Raw genomic sequence first — 24,513 nt, 5'->3', positions numbered from 1 at the left:
ATCGTGGGGTGACAGGTAAACCAAGTGATCTATGACACTTATGATGTCTAACAATGACACAAACAGGATTTTAGCCAAATAGAGAGCATTGAAGTCAGACAAACAAACAACATACTCGAGGTATGGGTTTGGCAGTCAGGATGCCGAAGCACCTTGTGGTGTCCTCTGGCGGGTAGAGCTTCCGTCGCCGGAAGTTGAGTTCATCAGGAAGAGGAGTGGTGAGGACCATCCCAATCACATACAAGTAGTAGGTCTGCTCCAGTACAGCATAACTGCCCCGTAGACATTGTGGTATCTGAAGAGGACAGACGAGGGGTTTGAAAAACCACTTCATGGACACTTCATGGTGGAAGTATTCTGGAGATGTATTAGGCTAGGCTCGTGCTGATTGATTACTGCTGCTTCAAAAGATAATTTCCAAAATGCTGGAAAAATCCTCTTGGGTGTTCCCGAATTCTGTTTGGAATAATTACAGCAAAGACTTACAGCTTTAGGGTAGCACTGCCTCCTCTTGGTAGAGCCAGGCCGGCCTGGGACACTGGTCTCCTCCTCATCATGAAGGTCCAGTTCCTCCTCATACTTTACGGTCTCCTTACCAACAGGCATCAGGTGATCATCTAGCTCACCTGAAGGAAAGACAAAAAAGATAAATGAATAAAGTACAAAACTATCTAAAATACACAAACTGACAGGAAGTATTCCTTATCATGAATCTGCAAAATTGAAAATTACAGTTTTACCTATTTTGTGGAGTTTCTCGCAGCATACTAGTGCAACTGCCTTTTCTGCCAGTCTGGCACAGTTCATAATAGGGCCCTGTATAGATAATGACATATCAGTAGGCAGTTTTATTTTACTATAAACACCATTCTTTATAAATCTCACAAAGAAACAAAAAATGCTTTATGGTATAATGCCATAGGGTACAAATATAACTCCATCTCTTAAAATGACAGATTTCTCACCTTGACAGGAACTCGCAGAGGGGAGTTTATGGGTAGGTACAGCGTGGCCTGGAAGCATCCATCCCCTATCTCCAAAGTTTTACATTTGGGTGCTAGGTGTGTGAAAGGATCACTAGGCAGCCGGGCACAATACCTGAGCACAAGGGGGAATTTTTTTTTTTTTTTTTTTACATGAAAACAAATATTTGAATTTTGTCTTCATGAAACAAAAGAATTCAAGACAAATATCTGAGCACAAAAAGGAGAAATTAAGAAAAATACCGGTTTATGTGTCCAATGGCTGTGTTAACGGTGACCCGGGGGCCTCCATCTTCTGATCGAAGTACGTAGGGTGGGAGGATGTTGTCATCGTCCAGAACCTGTTCCACTTCAAACTCACACACCTCCACTGACTTTGAACACTTATTCCTCAAGATCTGCTCAAAAGACAAGATATCTTAATCAGTAGCTAATTCCCTCAGAGACTATGATCAGAGGACAGTGATAGAACCTAATAAGATTGCAAGCGACTAAACTCATAGTCCCAGCACTCGTTTTAAAGCCCTGATCTCCATGTAGGAGCTATGTTAGTCGTATCTTAAGATATGTATAACAAAAAGGATAAGGGATGTATTAATTCATACAAGAAGCAATCTGTCTCTACAGAAAATTAAGACCCACAAGAAGTGTGTGGCAAGGTATTTTTCTATACAGATACTCATACCGATCTATTTTAAGTAGCTTACATGTAACATTGATGCAGTTATGTTGCATTACAATTGAGCCATCACAGACCCGATTTAGGCATTCAGAAATGTATTTATTTATTTATTTTTTTTAAATGCATCTGAAAGAGTGGTTGCACGTCGCCAGTAGCTCCTTGAAGAATAACCTTTTTCAGTTATTCTTAGTGTGTTAATGGTTGTTTTTTGTCTGACATGTTATTTTTTCTGTGCATTGAACCAATCAAAATGGTTTTCGGTAGTTTTTGTGTTTTTGTACTGTTTTCATTTTGTTTTTCTGGACTTTATGTTTTTTGGTTGTGTCGTCGGTTGTTGGCTGTGGAGTTCTGAAGTGCGGCCGTTGTGTCCTGTGGTGTGTTCCTGCTATCAACTGCTAGTGCTGTCCATGTCCCCTGAACTGCCCGGAGTGAGGCCAAAGTGCTTTGGATGTATCATTATTTATATTATATATTTTAATATATAAAGAAATGTTGCAACTCCTTCTTTAACTTGCTTAGTGATTACCAAATAAACAGAACTAAAGTTTGCCTACCATTGGAACTGATCAGATCTTAAAGTGGACAGCCTCTGAAGAAAATGGGGTACTGACCTTCTCTATGGCCTTGTAGGTGGTGAGATCTTCCTCAAAGGCTTTGGTCCTCTCAGTGTCAGACAACATGATGTAGTTTGAGACAGGTGCCCTAGCCCTCCCCTTGGACTGTACGTAGGACCTGTACTCTGTAGGCAGGTCAAATCGCACCACCAGGTTACACTTTGGAATATCAACACCTTCCTCAACAATACTGGTGGCGATCAGCAGGTTGGTCTCATGAGCCCGGAACTTGCGGAGAACCTATGAAGAAGTTGAGGAATGTTGAGTTTGAATATTTAGCAGGATATCAAGTTCCAATTTTAACAATTCCAGCATTCTAGTTTTCTTTTGTATCTTATCAATGCTAACACGTCACGGTGTCTGACAGGTTATCAAGTTCCTGTTTGAATGAAGTAGTAAATAAAAATTCCAAGTCCAACACAGATTCAAATTCAAGCATTTCCTTTACAAGGACCTTTCAAATGCCGTAAATAACACATACTAATGTCCTGCAACCACCCTGCTAAGCACTTTTACATATAACAGTAACTGGCATCATTATGTTAAGCATCGTCTTGAGCCGCCTCTTCAACAAGCAGAATTATTCTAAATAATTTCAAGGATTTTAACTGACATTAAAGACGACTTGGTAAATGGTTTACAAGACTTCACACAGAGTCAAACATAATATAACATCTTGTGTAATGGTCATGGCAGAATGAGATGCAGCTGTTCAGTGTCTAACAGTTCCATGATATGTACCTCCTCTTGTTTTCTGAACTCCACCTCCATCTGTTTGTTCCGCGGCTGGTTCTTGCCAATGCTGTGGCCGGTGATGAAGTTGCTGCTGATGTAAGCGAGCTCTTGGTCAGCCTTGCCTGCCTCCTTGATAAGACTGTGGAAGGAAAAGGAATGTTATGTGCCCATAATAAATTCTCAACAACATGTTGTAGTTTCTCTGAGCTCATTCTAAAAAAATACACTCACTAAAAAGTAGCTGCATATTCTTGGCTTTGTCAACATATGTTGCATTTCTAACAATCTCCATGGATAAAGATGTTAAACTTAACAACACAAGGACATTTAGATTTTTTAATCATTTACTTAAAAAAAAAAAAAAAAACAGAGACAAAAGACAAAAACTGTGTCAACTGTCTTGTTTTTAAATTGCTTTTTTCTACCTATTGGTACTCAAAGTGATTTATAGTTACAGACACATCTACCAGCTTGCTCACACAAGGACACATTGACACACCAGTGCTTCCCACTGGGGGTTCAGTGTCTTTCTAAAAGACACTTCGACATGTAGCATGTTGCAGGGATTGCTGCAACTGCTTGTCCCCACTCTACCTACTGAGGCAAAGTCGGCCCATGTCTAATGTTATGTGGATAAGATAAGTACAACCTTGGCTCATGAAGCTAGTACATGGTAGGGGTTGTACTGACTGGGCAACTTTACCGCTATGCCATGACACTTTAAGCAAGAAGTCAACTAGTTGACGATGATGTGACAATGACAACACTGATGGCTCCGAGAAGACAGATGAGGAGCCCAGTGGGTCATTGTAGCAAACTAAGAGATGAGAATGAAGCCCATTCTGCCATGACACTTAGAATATCTTAGTCAGTCTTGAAATACAACAAATATACTATTGCATTACAATGAATTGCATTCACTACATAGGAGTCGACTTTAAAAAATCCCATGTCGTTCAACCCCTAGTACATGGACCTTTTTAATAAAAATTGTGGGTGTTTTCCTGTCTACCAGTCTCTGACACTACCTCACTACTTATTATATGTCTGTGGTTACTGCAGTCAACCAGTTGATTTAGTCAAACACAAAACATTATTCTAAGAGGTGTGGTCAAGAATAAGGTGTTTCAATCAATTGGCCACCAATAATTATCTGCCAGTATTCCACTTAAATAATATGATGGACTCTATAGCCCCTATAGAAAATCAAGATCATTTCCAGCATACATAAATAAAAGTACAGCATAGGAGAAAAAGCCAAATAAGATGACAAATCCCTACCGATTGAGGACAACAGCTGTATAACGCCTCTCCACAAAGATAATCCCACACAAAATGTTAGTGAAAGGCGAAGGAAAGTTGGCTTCAGGCCTTTCTTTGGCCTCCATTTCCTCATCCTCATCTTCGTCCTCAGAGTCACTCCAGGACACATAGTTGTCCTGGTTCCTGTTGTTGTACCACTCTACGCTCTCAAACTGCTGGCGTTCGAACGGCTTGTATTCATGCAAGATCTCCAGCAGTCGGAGAACCTTTGGCGTTACAAACTTGAGGTCCAGGGATGCGGGGGAGAAGTGCTCCTCACAGAGGGCATGCACTTTCCGCAAGAAGGTGTCTGTGAAGAGCAGGAACTTGCGACTGAGCTCCTCCTGCTCGTGTTTGATGTACTTCTGCAGCTCACGCACCATGATCCCTGCTGCCTTATCTGCACACCAAGGCCCCAACACCTGTAGCACAGCCCGGCAATCGCTTAGGACCTGTAGAGGACAAGGACAACATTTTCACAGACTGAACTGTTCTACTGGTGTGAATGCTTTTTCACATTTAACCTAAGAAACCTTTTTGCAAACATTTTTCCTGCCTTCTATAATATTCATTCACACAGTAAGCAAGCACTGATACTAGCAGTACAACATGAAACATTGCGTAATAATAATAATAATCATCATAATAATTATAACTTTTACTATGAATGGGCATTGATCAATAATATTTACATTTGAGAGCTCGTCGCATATTGTACAGGCCAACAACTCAAGTTCTTCTTCAAGTCTTCAGACATCACTTTATCATTCACATCAATTTATCAGAATATTCATTATTTATAACCAATGTCGGGCACGTTACTTTTAAAACAAAATTAGTTATAATTACTAGTTACTTCTCCCAACAAGTAATTGAGTTAGTAACTGAATTACTCCACTAGTTACTAGGGAAAGTAACTATTGCGTTACTCTTCTTTTTTTTCTCAGTAGGTTTCTCAAGCCACTTGCATGGAGTAGAACTGCATAGACACATACCGTATTTTCCGCACTATAAGGCGCACCGGATTATAAGGCGCACCTTCAATGAATGGCCTATTTTAAAACTTTGTTCATATATAAGGCGCACCGCATTATAAGGCGCACTGTCAGATTTTGAGAAAATTGGAGTTTTTTTTAGGTGCGCCTTATAGTGCGGAAAATACGGACGTTTATCGGTTACGAGAGGAAGGGCAGCGGAGCGGTGTTATTTATCGCAGGAGAAAAAGCTCTTTGGCATCATCGCGGTGAAAAGATGAATGACTGTGGCCATCTCGCTTTGTTCCCTCGGAAACTCTGTTTAGTCTTCTTTACTTGGCGCAGGTCATCTTGTTGCTTCCTCCACTTCCGCACCATTGATTCGTTAATGTTAAATTCTCTCGCTGCTGCTCTATTCCCGTGTTCTACTGCGTGACTGATCGCCTTGAGTTTAAACTCTGCGTCGTAAGCGTGTCTCTTAATAGGAGCCATTTTGGGGTCTATACATAAACACACGAACGGAAATGAAACGGCACGCCTCGCGCAGTCATATATCCCAGCATGCACCGCGCGCTTCTTCTTCTACAGGGGAAAATGAAGTCGGCGGCTGCTTACCGTAGTTGCGAGACCTGTTGTGGCTCAATATTGGTCCATATATAAGGCGCACCGGATTATAAGGCGCACTGTCAGCTTTTGAGAAAATTGGAGGTTTTTAGGTGCACCTTATAGTGCGGAAAATACGGTACTTACACAGAACTTTTAATATTTATTGCACCTCAAACCCCAACTGGTAGACATGTACTGCTTTCACATCGAAAATCCTGGGTCGACCCGGCATTTCCAGACTCGGGTGGACTTGCCTTTGGAGCGCTTTCACATCAGCAAAAGTCCCGGGTCGGACCTCCTGCTGTGAGAGCTGTGTGCCTGTTTTTTCCTCCCTCATACGTCATCGTGTACATTGCAGATAAAGCTGCAGTTTGTTGATGACCTGAAGAGTGGATCCATCAAACCCCCGCTCTTTCAAAAAGCTGCTGATATCAGAATAAATCACTGTGTCCTGCACAGAGCTTTTCTCGGACGTGTGGGAGAAAACCCGGGTCTACCAGTTGTTTCGCCCCTTCCTCCTCTCCTTGACCAAAAAAAAAAAAAAAAAAAAAAAAAACAGCTTTGCAGCTCGCGTGGCTGAGAACCAAGTTGGATGATAACAGACAGCTATAGTTTGTAACGTGCACCATTTAATTGTCAGTAATGGAAACGGCATTACAACGATGGAAATAGTAATTAGTTAGAGTACCCCATTACTGAAAAAAATAACACCGTTTATTTTAATGCCGTTACTCTCATCACGGTTTATTAGTACATATCCTTGGAGAATATACATAATCAAATAATGAATAAAGATCTGAAAATAGAATGCAAATAAATCTATCTAGATCTGACCTGCTTGGAGATGAATGTGGGATCACGGTCCTCTCTCTGGGCAGATATGTTGCAGTCATTCAGGAATTGGAGAGCTTCATCCAGCTCTGCCTGCAAACGTGAGGAAAGGCCACTCTTATCCAGGTAGGGGCCACATTCCAGCACCACTTCTCTTGGCTGAGAGGCGTATCTAAGATATAACACATTTTACAAGTGTCATATGGATTGTTATTACTGCCTTGCCAGTTACTTACCTTTATTTATCAGATAAATTTAGAAACTTCTGTTCCTTCTCAGATTGAGTGGAATTAGTTATTGTCATTTAACTGTAACAAGTTGAACTCTGCACACATTCAACTCTAGACACAGCTGCTTGTACCTGCTAGATGTCTTAAACCATAAAAAAGGTTTTAGTACCTGTCCAGAACCACAAGGTCAGTAGCAGTTTCAGCATTGCTCCTCAGAATTCTCTCTAAATTCTGGATCTTCTGCTCAAGTTCAGATGGGTCACATTTCCCATTCAAAATGGAAGCTGTGAGGCCGAGAACGCGAGGACCACTTGAGCTGCCCTCAAACAGCTGTACACATAGACAGGACACTGTGGTCATTTACATTTCTTTTGCAAGAGGAGCAAAACTTTATTTTCAAATAAACTGGAATAAATTATATTCCGAGACCATGACCTCACCTTCATTATCTCACAGTAGGGGTGGTTTGTGATGGCCAGGTGACAATCATCAAACACCACCAAGTTGATTTTCGATAGCGGTAATATTTTATTCCTCAGAACATGCAGGAATATGTGGCAAGTCATGACCAGTACCTATATGAAAGAAAAAATTTAGAATTAAAGAAAGGAAGAACACAGTACCTACATTATGATTTAGCCATACATATATGTAAGCAATCATATGCATCCAACTGAAACTGCACAATCAACAGGAAAAGAGTGGGACAAAAGGTATAGAAATAAGGTTTACTGAAAAAAGTAGTCCTGTCACTATAATCAATGAATCAGTTAATCATGCTATAAAAGAAAACAAACTCAAATTCCTCGATATATCGCCATGTGCACATGTTTTTGTTTTCCTTGTCTCTCTCTCTCTCTCTGACAAGACAAGAGGGTTCCCTCTGTGCATCAGTCTCAGCACCTGGGCGTTTTGGTTTCACAGGAGTGAATGAAGTGAACCCTCCTGCCAGTCATCCAGTCTCTTTGTCTCAGTGGGGCCTTTGGGGCAGGGCCGTTAGCAGAAAATGAGCCTCGTGAGGTGTAGAGACCAAGGTAATGAGTAGAAATTTGTAGGAATAAAAGGAATGATTTCAAAGCTGAATGCCACAGCCCCAGTGTAAGAACATTTTGGATTTAAACCGAATGAGCAAGGTGAGCCCATTAACACGGACGAACCAGAATGTTGTATTAGCTGGAAAGTAGAGACGACAAAGAAAAAACAATTTAACCAACTTGCACGTGCACCTGAAACCCAACAACCCGGTCCAGTTCTCCCAGCTGGGAAAATAACTGCAGAGAGGAGCCTTCGTCCCGACAAAATGAAAAACAGATTCGAAAGACCGCAAAAATGGTGTACACTCACATAGAGTTTATTGCTTTTGAAAGGGTACACTTGCATTATTATTAGAGATGCACGACAACTTTTTTTTTAAACCGATACTGATAACCGATAAGGTTCTGCTTCCAAAGGCCGATACCGATACCATACCTGGAGATAAGAAAGACTAATGAACAAAAGGTTTTGACTCTTAAAATGAAGATATTTATTTTTTCAGATGAAAAACTATTAGCAAGCAAACATTTGCAAAAAGATCAGGGTCAAATAAAACTATTTGATATATTGATATGAACATCACAAAATAAAGGCCTCTAGACCTGAAATACTTTGTATCAGGTTTAAAAGTAAATAAAGTGAAAAAGTGCATTCTAAAAGTTCTAAAAAAAATAAATAATGCACTGACACGAGTTAGAATCAAACATTTATATGATAGTTCTATGCTATTTCTCCACTCCTGGGGTATTTTCTTTAAACATTTATTGCACTGAGCCAGCGAACTGTCGCTCTGATGCTGATATAGCTGCCTGATACATTCTGACTCGACGGCCTGACAGACTGCATCATTGTACAAATTTCAGCTCAAAAACAAGTTTTGTTCTACTCCCATAAAGACTGATCTCTGAAGGGCAGAGATTTTTGTTCATTTTTTTTTTTCAATCAAACAAATCAAATGTGTTGTTACACGTTCATTAATGGAAGCGCATAGGTGAACGGCGACTGTTTATATACAACTTGTATAGCGATCTCCCACGTTTTTTGGCAAGCATGGCAGGAAAACAGTGGATTTGGCAGCAGATATGGGGCTCTGTGCAGGACACAGTGATTAATTCTAATATCAGCAGCCTTTAGAAAGAGCGGGGGTTTGACCGGTCCATTCTAATAATGTTAACAATAATATAATTTATGATCAATAATTTATGGGACAATATATCATCCAGCAAAATTTGTTATGACAGGTCTAGACAAAAGTCATACTTATAAAATAACATTTGACCAACTTTCCATAATTCCTAACATGAATAAGATGGGCCATTTTAGAGACAAGACATTGTATGACAATCACAACACTGGACCATGGACCTAGTTTATAAAAGCAAATAGTGAGCAGACCTGATTCTCAATTATCTTTTGACTCCATTGATGATCAGTCCATGCTATGGTGTCCTCCAAATTTGTATACTCTCCCACCTGGAGGTCAGAATGAGTCCTGACTGCAGCTGCTTGCTGAACTACAGATGACACTGAACAACATAGATCAGAGACACAGACAAATGCTTAACTGAATCATGTCATCAGTTATTTCATAAACTGTATACTGACTACAATAGAAATCTTCAACTGGGGATGCAATCAAAAGCAAAAACTAAATGAAAGTATTTTGAAGGTACCTGTGTCCACCAGATATACAGTTCGCTTTGCATTTTCTTGGTAATTTCCACGGATTTGGTGGGAGAGCTCTTTTGTTAGAAGTACTGCAATAAAGGTCTTCCCTGAGCCAGTATTCAAGCAGACAATAGTATTGTGTTCAAGAGCTGCTTCAAGAAGTTCTACCTATAAAGAAAGTTTGAGGTTTTTAGACAGTGGGGTGGTAATGAAAAGCATGAATTAAAAAAATACTACACACAAGATATAAAAAAAAAAAATATGCACATCCTTGACCTAAAAAAAAAAAAAAAAGTTTTATTTTTAGTTTTTTTGAAATACATCCCTTTGGCTTTTTTACACTAAACCATTATTCATATTTGCTTCATTTTTTTCACATCACAAAACATCATATAAGGTATAAACAGATCCTCCTTGCCTGATATTTCCTAGGTGTATATATGTTGTCATGGATAGCCTCCTGCTGCCATGGCAGACCAAAGAAAGGCCCCATAGGTGAAGTGGCAGGGGTGACAAGCTGTAGGCCTGCCATTCTTCAAAGAAGTGGAGGTTAGGGGGCTGGGTTCCTCCAGTTGTTCACTTTATCTCATTTCATTATATTCTCCTTGTCAGACGTTCACTGGTAGTGGAGATGAAAATATTGTGTTAATGTACTCATGAAGACAAATACATGTATTTTCACTGTCACCTAGTATTTTACACTAGATGGCAGCAGATTCTCATTAACCACACATCCACCAGCAACAGGACTTTCTTGAGCAGGTAACTGATTGAACAGACGCGTGACGAACATAAAATGGTGTTTGACTGTTTTGAGCTATTAATTAGGTTGTTTAGCGCAGAAGAGTCCCTTGCATAGATCATAAAATTACCGTATTTTCCGCACTATAAGGCGCACCGGATTATAAGGCGCACCTTCAATCAATGGCCTATTTTAAAACTTTGTTCATATATAAGGCGCACCGCATTATAAGGCGCATAGAATAGACGCCACAGTAGAGGCCTGGGTTACGTTATGCATCCATTAGATGTAGCTGCGCTAAAGGGAATGTCAACAAAACAGTCAGATAGGCCAGTCAAGCTTTATTAATAGATTACAAACCAGCGTTCTGACAACTCCGTTCACTCATCTCGCTTTGTTCCCTCGGAAACTCTGTTTAGTCTTCTTTACTTGGCGCAGGTCATCTTGTTGCTTCCTCCACTTCCGCACCATTGATTCGTTAATGTTAAATTCTCTCGCTGCTGCTCTATTCCCGTGTTCTACTGCGTGACTGATCGCCTTGAGTTTAAACTCTGCGTCGTAAGCGTGTCTCTTAATAGGAGCCATTTTGGGGTCTATACATAAACACACAAACGGAAATGAAACGGCACGCCTCTCGCAGTCATATATCCCAGCATGCACCGCGCGCTTCTTCTTCTACGGGGGAAATGAAGTCGGCGGCTGCTTACCGTAGTTGCGAGACATGTTGTGGCTCAATATTGGTCCATATATAAGGCGCACCGGATTATAAGGCGCACTGTCAGCTTTTGAGAAAATTGGAGGTTTTTAGGTGCGCCTTATAGTGCGGAAAATACGGTAGTTAGTCGACATTTAGAACAGCCCATTCTTTGTGTCTGAGAGTCTTTGGTGGCCTGAATTATGGAAAGATAAATTTAGGGAGTTCTCTTGGAAGATGGCTTTAGAATTTCTGGAAGATCCTCAGGCCCGACAAATGTGTTGCCTTAGTAGGCAAGAGATCATCTAAACCTTTGGCGTTCCCTGAGGAGGGATGTTATTTGGCCAAAAGGACCTTAGACATTGATTATGTAATAGTATAGCTACTCTAGATGGTCTGGAGCCCTTCACCACCAGTACTGCTGTGAGGAACCTTAAGGTTTTATTTATTTACTCTCAAGCAGATGGGTCCCTCTATATGAACTAGGTTTCTTCCTGTTTAAAGGAAGTATTTCCTTGCCACCATCGTATTCAGCTAGCTCTAGCATAAAGCGTTATACTTACTATAATACATGCTCATACTTGGATAAGAAAACCGTGGACTGACTTATTGACTTCATAACGACTGGTATACAAAGATATCTTTGCTATGCTGATCTTGTCCCTCAGTACAGACTCCAGGTTAATTAGATGTTTTCAAAGCTTAAAGAATCCTATAGGAAGACTAAAAACAGACTGCTAAAAGCTTGAGAACAAAGCTAAAATGGAAAATAGAGTAGGATGGAAAAAATGGAAACAGAATTAGTGTCTTAGGAGGTGTACTTACAGGTAACAACTGAGGCTTTTTGGATAAGCATGCAATGCTTAGTCTGGGCTTCATGATAAACAACATCCAAATCAATTCCTGATACTTCCCAACATTTAGGCTGAAACAGACCTGAGGAATGACATAAAGAGTATATTATTATGACCCTTGCTTTCAGACGCAGACAACCAATTCAAACAGGCTTGGCTTGAGATTGGCCGACATATCGGCCGGCCCAGAGCCGTATATAAGAGAGTCTGGCCAACTAGGGAATGGACCAATGCAGCTATCCCGCTATGCTGATTGGCTCTGAGCTGGTCAAGTGTTTCATGGGGGCAATGTTACATCATAATGATACATCTAACCGATATTCACCGATAGAGAAGTGGCAATAACAGAGAATAAAGTTGGATTAACAGTTAAAATATACCCCAGTGCTCAGCCTACGGCTCCAGCAAATGATCAGGAAAACACGGGGGGAAACACCGTTTCCCCCCGTGAGAACAGAGAAAGTTATGGGAGCCAAATGTCAACTGATTGCTCCCTATTATGTGAGGTAAATATCTATTTCTCTCTTTGACGTTTGTTTTACATAGGAAAAATAAAGTCATGCCATAATTAATGTGTACCTTGACCCATCCAACGCAGCTTTAAAAATGAATGTTTGTGAAGTTTGAAGTTAACCAAGCCTTATGCTAGCTAGTCAACTAGACTAAAGGCTTAGTAAAATAGCAGTTACCCTCATATATACTGTGTGCATGTAATTTATGTCCATGTAGATGACATGTAACTGCCTGGGATATTTAAGGTAGGCAGACACTGGGATATTTAACTGAGAGCCTTTTACATATCAACAGATGTTGGCAATAATATTTATAGGCCGGTTAATCGTGAAAATAAGTGATTTATTTCAACATAGCACATCTGCCCCATATAGTCACACTGTAGAATCTTCCCTCCGATGTGTCAAACATGGCGCCCATGATTTGAGTTGGCCAGCTTCTCTTTACCATCCAGCTCTGTGCCGGCCCATATATCGGGCCGATATGTGCGTTTTTTTACTGGTATTGGCTGATATACAAGTGCGCCGATACACACATATATGTATACACATATATATACATATACACACACACACACACATATATGTATCTATATACATACACACACACACGTCTATATACACATACACACACACACATGTCTATATACACATACACACACATATATATATTTTTTCCCCCCTGCCCAGGTAAGATATACAGACAGGCGCATCCACAGGCAGCCCTGTGCTGCAAAACTAATAATGCAGGTTGTCAATCAATCACTGTCCACAGTTTTGATTGGAGCTGTTGTGCTGTGGTTAAGCTTTTGGTAGGAATATGTGTTGATGTTATAGTCAAGGTGTAAAACTAATACTGCCTGTATTGGCTGAGAAGGACCATGGGCCAAAGCAGACTCCAGCTGTGATATCCAATGAGAAGGAGGTGAATGAGAGTCAAGCAAAAAAAAAAAAGGAAATTGACATATAATTTTTTTTATTTTCTGTGCATAAGAGTGTTAAATATTCTTTGAGTTCAACAAATGTTAATGTTTTGGTTAAATTGAGACTTATTTTTATAATGTATATGGAGGGAGAAAAAGCATTATTGGCTCCAAATATTGGATAAGAAAAATTGTTAGCATGTATGGCGATTGGCCAATGCTGATGTAAAACAAATCGGTATTGGCCCTAAAAAATCCTTACGGGTCAATCTACAGGCTTGGCTGTTACAGAGACTGTTCTGCGAGATAGAATCTTGTTACAAAACACAACTTCAGTCACATTTTGCATGTCATGCAAAAACAATTATTTGCACAATATGAAATAATATAGTGTATATAGTTTACACTATATAGCACATATTGTGACTTGTTGCATTACTTGCTGTTAGATGAGAACAAGCTTTTGTCTGCTACATGGTTACCTTACCTCTGACAAAACGACATATGGCAGGGAATATGAGTGGATCCTCCAGCTCTGCAAGACAAAACCAGGGAGCAAAATAAGAATAGTTGCCAAATGCTGACAGAGTCACACGAAAGACAGGAGAAAAGGATCCATCACTAGATAAATAAAACTCTTCAACACAGAAACTTATTCAGACCATGCAACCTTCCCCTGTTCTGCCTACAGTGCAGTTAAAAATATTTGCACCCCTCAGAATTTTCTATATTTCTGCATAAAATTTAGAGAGAAGAAAATCAATCATTGTACATATGTGTGAATTGCAAAAGTATGTGAGCTTGACTTGTTGGTTGTGTTCGAGTTTTGGTGAAGGAGGTGCAGCCTCAGTTTAAACACCAACCGCTCTAGGCACCACAAGGCCTAGGCGTTAAGGCCACTGACCTAGAACTGGCACTATGGCAGTTCCAAAGCAGGTACTACGGCTGTGTACCAAGCTGTTGATGCAGGCATGTCGACTTTCAGGATGGCCATTACTGAACTGCAGTTGGAGGACATTTCAGTCATGTTGCCCTGCACAGAAGACTGTTTGATAGCCTCTCCCACCAGGGCAAAATACATGGCAAAGGCTAGTGGCAGCCAAGTTTGTCTGGCACAGCCCCTAGCAGGGTTTCTTTTTTCTTAAAAAAAAAAAAAAAAACAGAAAAGAAAGTTTCACCCTCTTAATGCATATCTATTTTGCCTCTTCCATAGTGTCACCAACTCTGTCAACATGGTCAGGATCACCTAATGGCCAAAGGCACCTCGGTTTATCAACAACTTGTACTGAGGTTAACCAGCCATTTATTGGAACCTGGCTCACCTGGTTTGTTACACCACACAAACGTTTCTCTGACTTAGTTCATTAGCCATCAACAAGAGTTGCTCCTGTACTTATCACATCTACCTAACATGACCTCCCGTAGTCTCAGGTCCTCATAAGCCTGACGACTTTGTTTTCATCTGCCATGAAGCCCAATGCGGACCATGACAATGTCCCAATGACCCTCATGCAGCCACCCATCAATGGTCAAACATTTCTGTGTGATGGGGCCTCAAAACCTCCCCCACTGACTTGTTTTATTATGGTGAATTGGTGGACATATTTCAAGTCATTCTGAGCTGGGGACATGGCATCTTTAATGGAGACGGATTGCATTTTGTAAGGTAGCTGGGTTGTTTTGTTATACTTAAGGCGCTTTTAGAGTACTGCAGGACCTAGACACAGCAACCAATGCACAAAGCCTTCACCATTGCGAGTCATTTATACTGGGGTGTCTGATAATATTGGCCAATATTAGCCTATTTTTGTAATATCTGTTCATATCGTTATCGGTTTTACCGTTTTTTTTTTAATAGAGTGTAGCTAGTGTGGCTAACAGGTTGCTTGCTACCTAAAATTAGTGTTGGCGGAAAAAAAAAAAAATAAATCGCCTGCATATATCGGTATACCGGATGATATCGGTATATATCGGATGATATCGGAAATTGGAAATTAAGAATTTGGACAATATCGGCCATCGGATATCGGCAAAAAGTCAAGATCGGACATCCCTAATTTATACTTGTCCGCTTGTCAGTCAGGCTTGCTCGCTCTGTAACAACACCACCCAAACACTAGTCTGTGCTATGTATTTTTGCCAGTTACTGGTGACGGAAACTTACCTCGAACATGAGTCATATAAATAGTTGTACCTCCTTACAGATTCTTTATTGATTCAAAACAATCAATTTGTAAATTGCGGAGATGGAGAAGCAGCTGGAAACACACTATTACCAAGCAGACCAAAATGTAACAAATGTAACAATGCACTGCATCGCTGCAGTGCATTGTTACATTTCCGGGGAGGTGCATGGCAGCTACAGCCCTAGGATCTGTGCAAGGTCTGTGTTGTCGCCATAGCCTCTGCGCAGAGGTATAAACTGCATATAGAGTGTATACATGTGATGTCACAGCAAGTGAAGTCTCCCTGGTTATGGTTACTGAGTGGGAAAAAGTGACAGTTGAGCTGTTGTGTGATTGACTGCAGATTTGAAAAGCAGTCAGACATATTTTTACAGATATCTCCAACTGCCAAAGAAAAAAGAAATAAATGGATCGCTGCTGGAATCCAGGCACCAACTAAGGATATATTAAATTATGTTGTATTTTTGGATGAAGTCATACGTTAATTACTTCTTAAGTGACGTTCGGGAGGGCTGGCAGATAAATCTGTTAATGTTGTTGTTTTGGCATAGTTACGCCCGACAGTAACTATTTCAGTTCCAACAACAAATAACAATAAAACAATAAACAGATTATTTGTGATTACATCTTGTCACCTTTTAAAGTCGGACACTACAGTATTGTATGACTAATGTTACTTCTCAGTAAAGTTCAGTAAAGTGTTAGAATCTTTTATGTAGCTACATTTATCATAAATGAAATGAACATATATTAGTTCATTTGGATCACTGTCAAGCCCTTAATATCATCTGATAATCCATTTTGGCTCAGTAGGTACAGTGGGTTGTCCATGAATCGAAGGGTTAGCGGTTCGATCCCTGGAATGTGCCATATGCTGAAGTGCCCTTGAGCAAGACACTGAACCCTCAGTTGCTCCCAGTGTGATTGTGTGAACGAATGGAGGGTTGTATCTCTGACTGTAAAAGCGCTTTGAGTTAGGGCTGGATGATTATGGAAAATATAATAATCCCAATTATTTTGACTGATATCGAAATCACAATTAATAAACACATTTATTCATTGATTTCAAAAAAGTATTTTTCGAACCATCAAAAATCAACTTTAAATATAACAATTTTACAGCATAAATGTCACAGCCTCCGTTATCCCTCGCTGTGAATGGAGGACTGTGCTGCGGTGGCGGTGGCTGAAGTTGACGTGTGTTTTTGGGTCTTTTAAACAATACTTTGTCATGGACCGCTTTATGGCAGAACTTTAAATAGTTAAATAAATTTGTTGTGTTGCTTTGGGGTGCAGACACGACAGCGCGACAAACTTTGCAAACAATCTACTTCTGCTCCACGACAGTTTGAATCCAAAATGTCTCCAAATGACTGAAGTTGTCCTACTTTTCTTTTCAACTAAAGGCTCAGGTTGGCTTTCTGCCATGTTGTCAATTGCTCGTTCCACAATTGATCAATACGTCACACACTTGTTAGAGCTGCAAGCGTCAGAGGTGCATTCACGGTGCTTTTACAGTGCAGGAGCTTGCATACACACCGTGAGCCACAATCACTTTTCTTTGATTACAGTGTTTTTATGATTGTGAGAAGCTAAAATCGAAATCGCAATCAAAATTCGATTAATTGTCCAGCCCTACTTTGAGTACCTTTGAATAAGTACAAAGGTGCTATATAAAAGCAAGACCATTTACCATTTTACCCAGTCTCTCTGTATTTACTGATACATTTCACCATGTTTTTGCCACTCAGGGAGGCGTGGCTCCGGGCAGCAGTGACGTAAATGCACGCTATTAGCGTGGTAACTAGGGAAAGAAATGTTCCACCTCTACTTTGTTTTACATCGCTACCCAGTGACCATTGTGACAGCAAGGTGCATGAAAATGTATACTATATGACATTTGGACAAAAGTAGTACGTACGTATATACGTCATTGAATTAACTTGGTCCTATTTAAAGTCATTCCACGCTTCAAAAGACAGGGTAAGGCCTCCATTATACACCACAGCTCCAGGCTGTGACCATTTTCTGAGACGGTGCAAGGTTCTCTTAGAACGAGTCGCGCATGTGGAAATGTATTTTTTTGCCACGTTGAAGAACAAATAGGGCAGAGTCCAACAACAAAGGCCAAGATGTACGAAAAAGTGAGGGTCCGGAGATCAGTATGGGTCACATCATCTACATCTGACCTGATGCATTTTTCTCACCACATCCATTGGCTAAAGGGATGAAAAAGACATGACAACAATATTTCAGGCAAGACATGAATAATACTGAATATTGTGTACATAGCTTAGAAATAATGCAAAAAACAGCAACACACTGAACTGTATCTTTTGCTCTCGGTGTGGACTAAGACACAGAGGGAAAACCAAGGTAACAAGCACCACACAATTTAAAAATGACAGCCTAGTTAAGCACAACTATGCTTGACACTTAAAGTAAAAAAAGCTACATGATCACAGCCACAGCACTCTTGCTGGATAGTATATATTCTAAGAAAAACAATATCTCTGAATGTAGACTAACGGCTACCCCACGTGTAAAAAACAATCTGGCAAATATTTGTGAACAGAGAAAAAGATATATCTACAACTGCCTTGATGTGGATACAATCTCAGGTTTTTAAGCAGCAAGGATATTTGCAAATAGCTTTAGTAACCTGGGTCTTAACAGTACCCTGAATAACAAAATCTTTCATGCCTGTAAACTCACATTCATGTGGCTTCCAATATACCACTGGCCAACGTGTGTCTCAAGCTGATGTGTCAAGCAAAGCAGATAAAAAAACTGCTTCAGAACCACATGAGGCAGAAGAACGCATTCATTGCTCAAACAGAAACTATATGACCTCGGGGCAGTATAACAGTCCTCTAATAGAATTATCTATACTCCACAGTATTCTATATAAAATGAACTCTTCTCTTGGCACAATATCAAAGCTTTCTCTCTGAAAATGTAGCCAGAACCCTTTAGCTGGATGCCTGAAACCTTGACCAATGGGGTTAAGTTATGAGCAGAAACCATGCTGTTATCATTAGCTCTCTAGTTAGCATCTAAACAGCTCCTATTCTAAGCAAGCACTTGTAGACAACTGATCGAGACAATGTTCCTGACCTAGCCGTTAAAGGACTTTGATCAAATAGGAGAAGATTGCTGCTCTACATGTTCTCTACACGAGCGTTTCAAGGTCCTTGGCCTGAAAATGATGGCAGAGGAACCGTTGCGTGGGCTAACGTTACCAATGTTACCATATGACAAAATGGCTCATTTTACGTTTACGTGACACTATGCTGTTGATAAACAGTAATGATATATTAGGAAAACGGTATGTGCAGTAGCCTATTGTCGACGCATACGATGTTACCAATTGGGCAAAGAGGTTTATAAATGCAATATAAACCTCCTCGGAGCGTTCACCAGGGTAACTTCAGCTAGCATGGCTAGCAAATGTTGAATCAAATGGGGGTTCTGTAAGTGCTTGGTAGCCTGGTCATCTTATCGTATGTTGGAGTGTGCTTCCTCGGCCCAGACAATGTGGTTTACATAGCGAACCTGAATCGTAGCGTCACCCGAAATATAAGTCATCAGGTCCGTAGCTGCAACCACCATGCACCATCATCATGTCAGGCACTCGGCTAGCAGGCTAACAGCTAGCGGGGCCGACATAGCCCGAAAAAGAACCTAAAAACGCAAATAAAACAGACCGTGCAACTTACTCACTTCATGTACGTTTTCCCCCCTATTGATCGTCTCAACTCAAAAGACTTGGATTCATTCGGCGGATACCCTCGCTGCCATTTACTCTTCTTGACGTCCCGATTTGGTGGCTACTCGTCCACACAGGGGACCATTTCCTTTTACCTGGGCCTCTGCTACGCCAAAACATTTACGTAAATGGCGCAACTACTTCCCTGCATACACAGCGGCATCTCATTCTACTGAAGTGGAATAGAAACTTGGTTTTGGGTAAACACTGGGAATCATGGAAGGACTTCACTAGCAGACCTAGAAGCAAAATTCTACATTCATACTTACGGAACCTGCCACTAGCATGCTGTATAAAAGTGTCTTTATTTACAGTCTATGGAAAATACACCATTAACTATTTATTTAGGTTTCTTTACATGAAATAAACTGGTGGTATTTTGTCAGTTATTATTGTCTGAATATGAAGTAACACAATAACACAGTACTAGTGATACATTTGGGCACACTTTCTTAGACATAGACTTTAATCATGCACAAGGGAAAGTGCTTGGTCAGAACAGCTAAGTTGCACATTAAAAAAAGAAAAAAACCTTGAGAAAACAAGTAAAAAGAAATGTAAAATAAAATAACATAAAATATAAGTCAAATTAATAATATAAAATAGGAATATAATATATATATAAATAGGAATAATAAGGTGCAATAGTGTGCATTAACATGAATAACATGGAGTTATCTGTTACAGAAAGGTGAGATGTTATAAAGTTGGGGTATGAAAGAAGTCCTGTAGCGTTCACTATGGCAGTGGAGCTGAATCAGTCTTCTGGAGAATGAGCTCCTCTGCTCCTCTGTAGTCTGGTGTAGCGGATGAGATGGATTGTCCATGATGGAGAGCAGTTTGTTGATCCTACTGATGCCCTTTTTGCTGGTACTGCTCCCCCCCAACAGACTGATAGAAAGTCTCCAGCAACTTGCTGCATTTAAAGACCTCAGGCCCTTCAAGTACACAGAATCAGCTAAAACTGGAGCAATATGATTTCTCTTATTTATTCCTGTCAGTGCTCTTGCTGCAGCGTGGACTCATTTAAACCGACATATTCATCTTCCTGCAGCCATGTTTCAGTCAACCTAAATAGATCTGATGGTCAGTTATCAGATCGGTGACTAAAAGACATTTAGATGAGAGAGATCTGACTTCTAAAAGACCACATTGAATTTTCTTGTTTTCTGTATTAGTGAATTTGTATTGATTTGTATAAGGTCCCTATGAATTTGGGGAGTTACGGGTGTAATACACCCTACCAATGCAGAGTCATCAGAGAATGTCTGCAGGTGGAAAGAGACAAAGGTGTACTGGAAATCTGAGGTGTGCGGAGTGGACAGAAATGGAGACAGGACAGTCCTGTGTGGTGACAGGGAGGGAAAACAGTGACGGAGCTGACACCCATCCTTAGCAGCTTCTCATTCATCAGAAAGGACTGAATGGTGTTAAAAGCACTGGAGAAATCAAAGAACATGATCCTCACTGTGCTCTTCCCAAGATCCAGTGAGAGTGAGCATGCTGCAGCAGGTAGATAACAGCATCAGTTCATTCTCAGTGTATTCTCATTCAGTGTTTTTCTATTTTGTAGATACTGAAGACAGCAAAACTATGATGCAACACACTTTTATAGTAAAAATAAAAAAGTGGGGGGAAATATGTTTTATTGTTTAGATTGTTTAAATTTGCAACCTTTTGCTATGATCTCTGCTTGGCACACTTTTGGCATTCTCAGTCATCTTCATGAGGTAGTCACCTGGATGGCGTGTTCCCATTGAGGTGTTGAGCACCGGACACTTCAGCTTTTTTGTTTCCTTTCTGCTGTCCAACTCATGCCAGACCCCTCGACTGGGTCCTTGTGAAGGCGACTCCCCAGGGACCAGTTAAGGAGCTAGGTTGCTGGGCATAGAGGGGATTCAAAAGAGTAACTGCTTCATGCCCCTTTTATTTTTCGGCTATGTAACAGGACATCCTTCAGATGGCAGCATTACACACAGGAAAGGGCTGTTTATTTGGTATGCCTACCAAAAGCCTCAAATACTGTTACATATTTTTTATAAGTTGAAAACAATTTTCCTTCTAATACAAGTCACGTTAAACATCTCTGTAAGCTATCACTCCATCTATCCTTTGCAGAAAAGAGTTACTGAATATTATTATATATTATATATAACATAACCTGGAGGTTTCAGGAAGGCAAACTCAGTACTCAGTTATGCATTTAACAGCATCTGGAACCTGATTTAAGAGCCATTTAACAAGAAAGAATGGATAGCAAACCAAACTTATTTTTCTGACTAAATATATTTTAAGCAATATCAAATATACTGTGACTGTTAAGACACAGAAACTAAATGTAAAAAAAAATAATAATAATAATAATAATAATAATTAAACAAAGCTAAAACTAATGCTACTGGGCTTCTTTGAGTTCTTTGAAAACACTTAACTAATCATCCAAAGGGCTTATTTGGTTCTCAATCACTGGTGCGAAGTTTAGGTTTTTCATTTGGAACATCTGTGGGTGGTGCCCACCCGAAACTCAAATGCCTTGAGACTAATGAACCATTAATGTCCAGAAACTCAAGGTGTAGATGGGGGGAAATTTTTGGGGCAGATGTTAAGACTGCTGCGTTGCTGGTAAGGCCATCTCCTTCTATTTAGGGGCTTCCTTTACTTCTATTTAAAAACTATCTGTGAGTGCACACAAGTCTTGTGAATCTTCAAAATGTAATACTGTCACGTGATAGACAGCATTCATTTTAGTAATTTTTTTCAATTCAATTCAATTCAATTCAATTCAATTCAATTCAATTCAATTCAATTCAATTCAATTCAATTCAATTCAATTCAATTCAATTCATATAGCGCCAATAACAATACAAATTGTCTCAAGACGCTTCACAAAAACCAGCCTGCAACCTACAGAGCAAGCCTGAGGGCGAAGGTGGCAAGGAAAAACTCCCTTTTAACAGGAAGAAACCTTGAGCAGAACCCAGCTCATAGGGAGGAACCCATCTGCTGAAGGCCAGCCGGGTAGAAACAGAGAATATAGAGAGAAAAGAAGAACAGGAGAAACAAGATAAACAAACTTCTGTCATAGATACATACATCAAGCTGAAGAAAACATGTAGGATCTAGTAATATAGCACATAGCTGATGATCTATGAGACAGTTTGTGAGTATAACAGGAATCTTGGGCAGGTTGGTGAATTGTTCATCTAGGTAGTAGTGGACAACTGGAGGAGGACATGAAGACTGGGTCAGATGTAGTTCATGGAGCTCCACAGGTCTGATACACAGCACTCCAGACCATGAAGACTGGGCTGGTTGATGAGGCCATGGCAGCAGATGTAGCTTAGAACTCCACAGGTCAGATATGCAGCACTCCAGACCAGAGACCCTCACAAGAAGATGGAGGGGGAGCAGAGGGGAGAGAGTAAGACACAGTGGTTAGTAATAGAAAATAAATTATAAGATATTAGAAGACAGGAGCCAGAGAAGAGAGAGGAGAAGACATGTCCTCAGTGCATCGTCCCCCTGCAGCCTAGGCCTATAGCAGCATAACTAAGGGATGGTTAAGTCCAGCCCTAACTATAAGATTTGTCAAAAAGGGAAGTCTTAAGCCTGACCTTAAACGTAGAGACAGTGTCTGCCTCCCGAACCCAAACTGGGAGCTGGTTCCACAGGAGAGGAGCCTGATAGCTGAAGGCTCTACCTCCCATTCTACTTTTAGAAAATTTTAGGAACCACAAGTAGACCTGCACTTCAAGATTGTAGTGATCTATTGGGACAATATGGTTCTATGAGGTCTTTCAGATATGATGGAGCTAGGCCTCTCAAGGCCTTGTATGTAAGGAGGAGGATTTTAAATTCAATTCTAGATTTTAAAGGGAGCCAATGAAGAGAAGCTAAAACTGGAGTAATATGATCTCTCTTCCTAATTCCTGTCAGTGCTCTTGCTGCAGCGTTTTGAATCAATTGGAGGCTTTTTAAAGAGGTATTTGGACAGCCAGACAGTAATGAGTTACAATAATCCAGACTGGAAGACACAAATGCATGAACTAGTTTTTCCACATGACTCTGAGAAAGGATGTTCTTAATTTTGATGATATTACGAAGGTCAGTCCTGGTCACCTGCTTTATGTGACAATTAAAGGACATATCCTGGTCAAATATAACACCAAGGTTTTTCACAGTAGTGCTAAAGGCCAAGGTAATGCCATCTAATGAAACCAGGTGATTAGATAATGAATCACTGACATTTTTAGGACCAAATACACTAACTTCTGTTTTGTCTGAGTTTAAAAGTAAAAAATTACAGCTCATCCAAGCCTTTATGTCTGTGAGGCATGCTTGGAGTTTAACCAGCTGATTAGTTTCATCTGGTTTCATGGATAAATATAGCTGGGTATCATCTGCATAGCAATAGAAGTTTATGCCGTGCTTTCTAATAATAGTGCCTAAGGGAAGCAGGTATAATGTTAATAATATTGGTCCTAGCACAGAACCCTGAGGAACTCCATAGGTTACTTTGGTATATATACAAGAACTGTGGTTTACATGGACAAATTGAATGATTCAAGCCAGTCTAATGCAGTTCCTGTAGTCTTGATCACACTTTCAATTCTCTTTAGTAGAATACTGTGATCAATAGTGTCAAATGCAGCACTGAGATCTAGCAGGACAAGTATAGAGACAAGTCCATCGTCTGAAGCCGTGAGGCATTGGTAACTTTAACCAGAGCCGTTTCTGTACTATGATGAGCTCTAAAACCTGACTGAAACTCTTCAAACAAACCATTCCTGTTTAAATGATCAAGCAACTGATTGACAACAACCCTTTCTAAAACTTTAGAGATAAAAGGAAGGTTGGAAATTGGCCTATAGTTGGCTAAAACATCTGGGTTAAGAGTGGGTTTTTTAAGTTAAGGTTTAATTACAGCAGTTTTAAAAGACTGGGGCATATATCCTGCTAATAAAGATAAGTTTATCTGATTTAATATGGAGGTATTAATTAATGGAAAAACATCAACTAAGCAACTAAGTCAGGATGGGGTCTAGAAGACAAGTTGGTTTAGATGCTGTAATAACTTAAGTTAGCTCAGGAAGATCGATTAGAAAGAAAGAATCCAAATATCGACTTGGTCCTACAGAGGTTTCTAATGTCACTGTACTTACATCTTTGACAG

At 40.2% G+C, this 24,513-nt stretch overlaps 1 protein-coding gene across 2 annotated transcripts in view; it reads right to left on the bottom strand.

Annotated features, from left to right (window-relative positions):
• Positions 1-19,466, bottom strand: part of dicer1 (dicer 1, ribonuclease type III) — a 38,452-nt gene extending 18,986 nt beyond the window's left edge. The window contains exons 1-17 of one of the 2 annotated variants that reach the window (XM_047610627.1): positions 19,291-19,466; positions 13,873-13,920; positions 11,922-12,032; positions 10,079-10,279; positions 9,666-9,828; positions 9,388-9,518; positions 7,398-7,532; positions 7,127-7,287; positions 6,731-6,899; positions 4,296-4,768; positions 3,021-3,153; positions 2,277-2,519; positions 1,227-1,381; positions 966-1,098; positions 741-816; positions 487-626; positions 116-295 (exon numbers count right to left, since the gene is read on the bottom strand). In XM_047610627.1, coding sequence (XP_047466583.1) covers positions 116-295; positions 487-626; positions 741-816; positions 966-1,098; positions 1,227-1,381; positions 2,277-2,519; positions 3,021-3,153; positions 4,296-4,768; positions 6,731-6,899; positions 7,127-7,287; positions 7,398-7,532; positions 9,388-9,518; positions 9,666-9,828; positions 10,079-10,192 — 2,406 coding nt within the window. In that variant the 5' untranslated portion in view covers positions 10,193-10,279; positions 11,922-12,032; positions 13,873-13,920; positions 19,291-19,466. The remainder of the gene's footprint in view (positions 1-115; positions 296-486; positions 627-740; positions 817-965; positions 1,099-1,226; positions 1,382-2,276; positions 2,520-3,020; positions 3,154-4,295; positions 4,769-6,730; positions 6,900-7,126; positions 7,288-7,397; positions 7,533-9,387; positions 9,519-9,665; positions 9,829-10,078; positions 10,280-11,921; positions 12,033-13,872; positions 13,921-19,290) is intronic. The other variant, XM_047610626.1, reaches the window with a different exon arrangement.
• Positions 19,467-24,513: the final 5,047 nt, after the last annotated feature.

This window comes from Mugil cephalus, chromosome 17, assembly GCF_022458985.1.
Source record: "Mugil cephalus isolate CIBA_MC_2020 chromosome 17, CIBA_Mcephalus_1.1, whole genome shotgun sequence".
NCBI lineage: Eukaryota > Metazoa > Chordata > Actinopteri > Mugiliformes > Mugilidae > Mugil > Mugil cephalus.
Note: the sequence above shows the minus strand (reverse complement) of the source record. Positions and strands in the feature narration are given on the sequence as shown.